The sequence below is a fragment of the Arachis duranensis genome, chromosome 7 (assembly GCF_000817695.3).
Source record: "Arachis duranensis cultivar V14167 chromosome 7, aradu.V14167.gnm2.J7QH, whole genome shotgun sequence".
NCBI classification, from domain to species: Eukaryota; Viridiplantae; Streptophyta; class Magnoliopsida; order Fabales; family Fabaceae; genus Arachis; species Arachis duranensis.
Window position 1 is genome coordinate 54,277,746 of NC_029778.3, and position 1,217 is coordinate 54,278,962.

Below are 1,217 nucleotides of genomic sequence, written 5' to 3' on the forward strand. Positions count from 1 at the left end.
TCATCAGCTTGTTCCTAGTATCTTGCACTTGTGGCAATTTACAATAGTTACTGGAAGTGATGCTTTTGTTATTGTGTGCAAGCGAAGCATATATAATACATGAAAGAAAATAACAAGAAGTAAACATTTAATTTGAATGTGATGTTATTCTTAAGGGTGAGGAATAAGATACAGCCATGTAACTTTAAGCTTATGCAAAACATATATAGTCCTTTATATGATGTTGTGTCTTTATTTATTTGATTTGCAATGTGTTGTTAAGCTTATGCAAAACATATATTGTTTTTTTAAGGACAGAAACTTGTATAAATTTTATGTATAAAAATTGGATTCCTAAGTTTTTTATGTATAAATGATTTTTCTGAATCTTAATGATTTTTCACCATGCTTGAATTTTTAATATTTAATTATTTATTTTACTATTGTGTAGGCAATAATGGATAGTACCAACATGGATGTAGTGGCTCAAGAACAAAAAGAAGAAACTCCTATTGAAGAAACTGTTAATTTTGTTCCAGACGAGTCTGCCTCGGGTGAAAATAGCAACAAATCTTTATTGAAACGTGTTTATTGGCAATACTTTAGTAGATATAAAGAGGGGGAAGAGTGGAAGGCAAAGTGCAACCATTGTAAGTCTATTCTTGGTGCGAATCCAAGGAATGGGACTACAAATTTGAAGAAACATGTGCTTCATTATTGTAAGAGAATAAAATTAACAAATTCAAGACAATCAACAATTGCTGAATCTCTTCAAAGACATGGAAAGAATAGTTCAGATGCTTTTATATTTGATGCATCTCACACAAGAAAATTGATTGCCAAGTCCATTTGTATGCATGAGTATCCTTTGTCATATGTGGATCATGTTGCAACAAGATAAGTGTTTGCTTCAATGCAACCAACGTTTAAGATGCCAAGCCGAAACACAATCAAGAAGGATATCTTGAAAATGTACAAAGTGGAGAAGCTTAACATAAACAAGATGATAGATGCAAATGATAGTCGATTGGCTATTACAACTGACATGTGGACTTCCAACCAGGAAAAAGGATATATGGTTGTTACAGCACACTACATTGATAGTTCATGGAATTTGCAAATGCGAGTATTGAGGTAATACCTTAAACTTTGCTTCTAGTATAAGATATGCTTTCTAATGCTTAATGTATTTGTGATATTTTTTTATCTGATATATTTATAATAATTTTCAGCTTTAC

The 1,217-nt window shown here is 31.3% G+C and overlaps 1 protein-coding gene across 1 annotated transcript; it reads left to right on the forward strand.

Annotated features, from left to right (window-relative positions):
• Positions 1-436: 436 nt before the first annotated feature.
• Positions 437-880, forward strand: LOC127740554 (uncharacterized). The gene has a single exon (XM_052251600.1). It carries the CDS (start codon positions 437-439, stop codon positions 878-880), a length of 444 nt encoding a protein of 147 aa, XP_052107560.1.
• The last annotated feature ends 337 nt before the right edge of the window (positions 881-1,217 follow it).

What these genes read in the sequence shown, in the direction of transcription:
- LOC127740554 (XM_052251600.1), top strand. Translation starts at nt 437, where the DNA reads ATGGATAGTACCAACATGGATGTAGTGGCTCAAGAACAAAAAGAAGAA.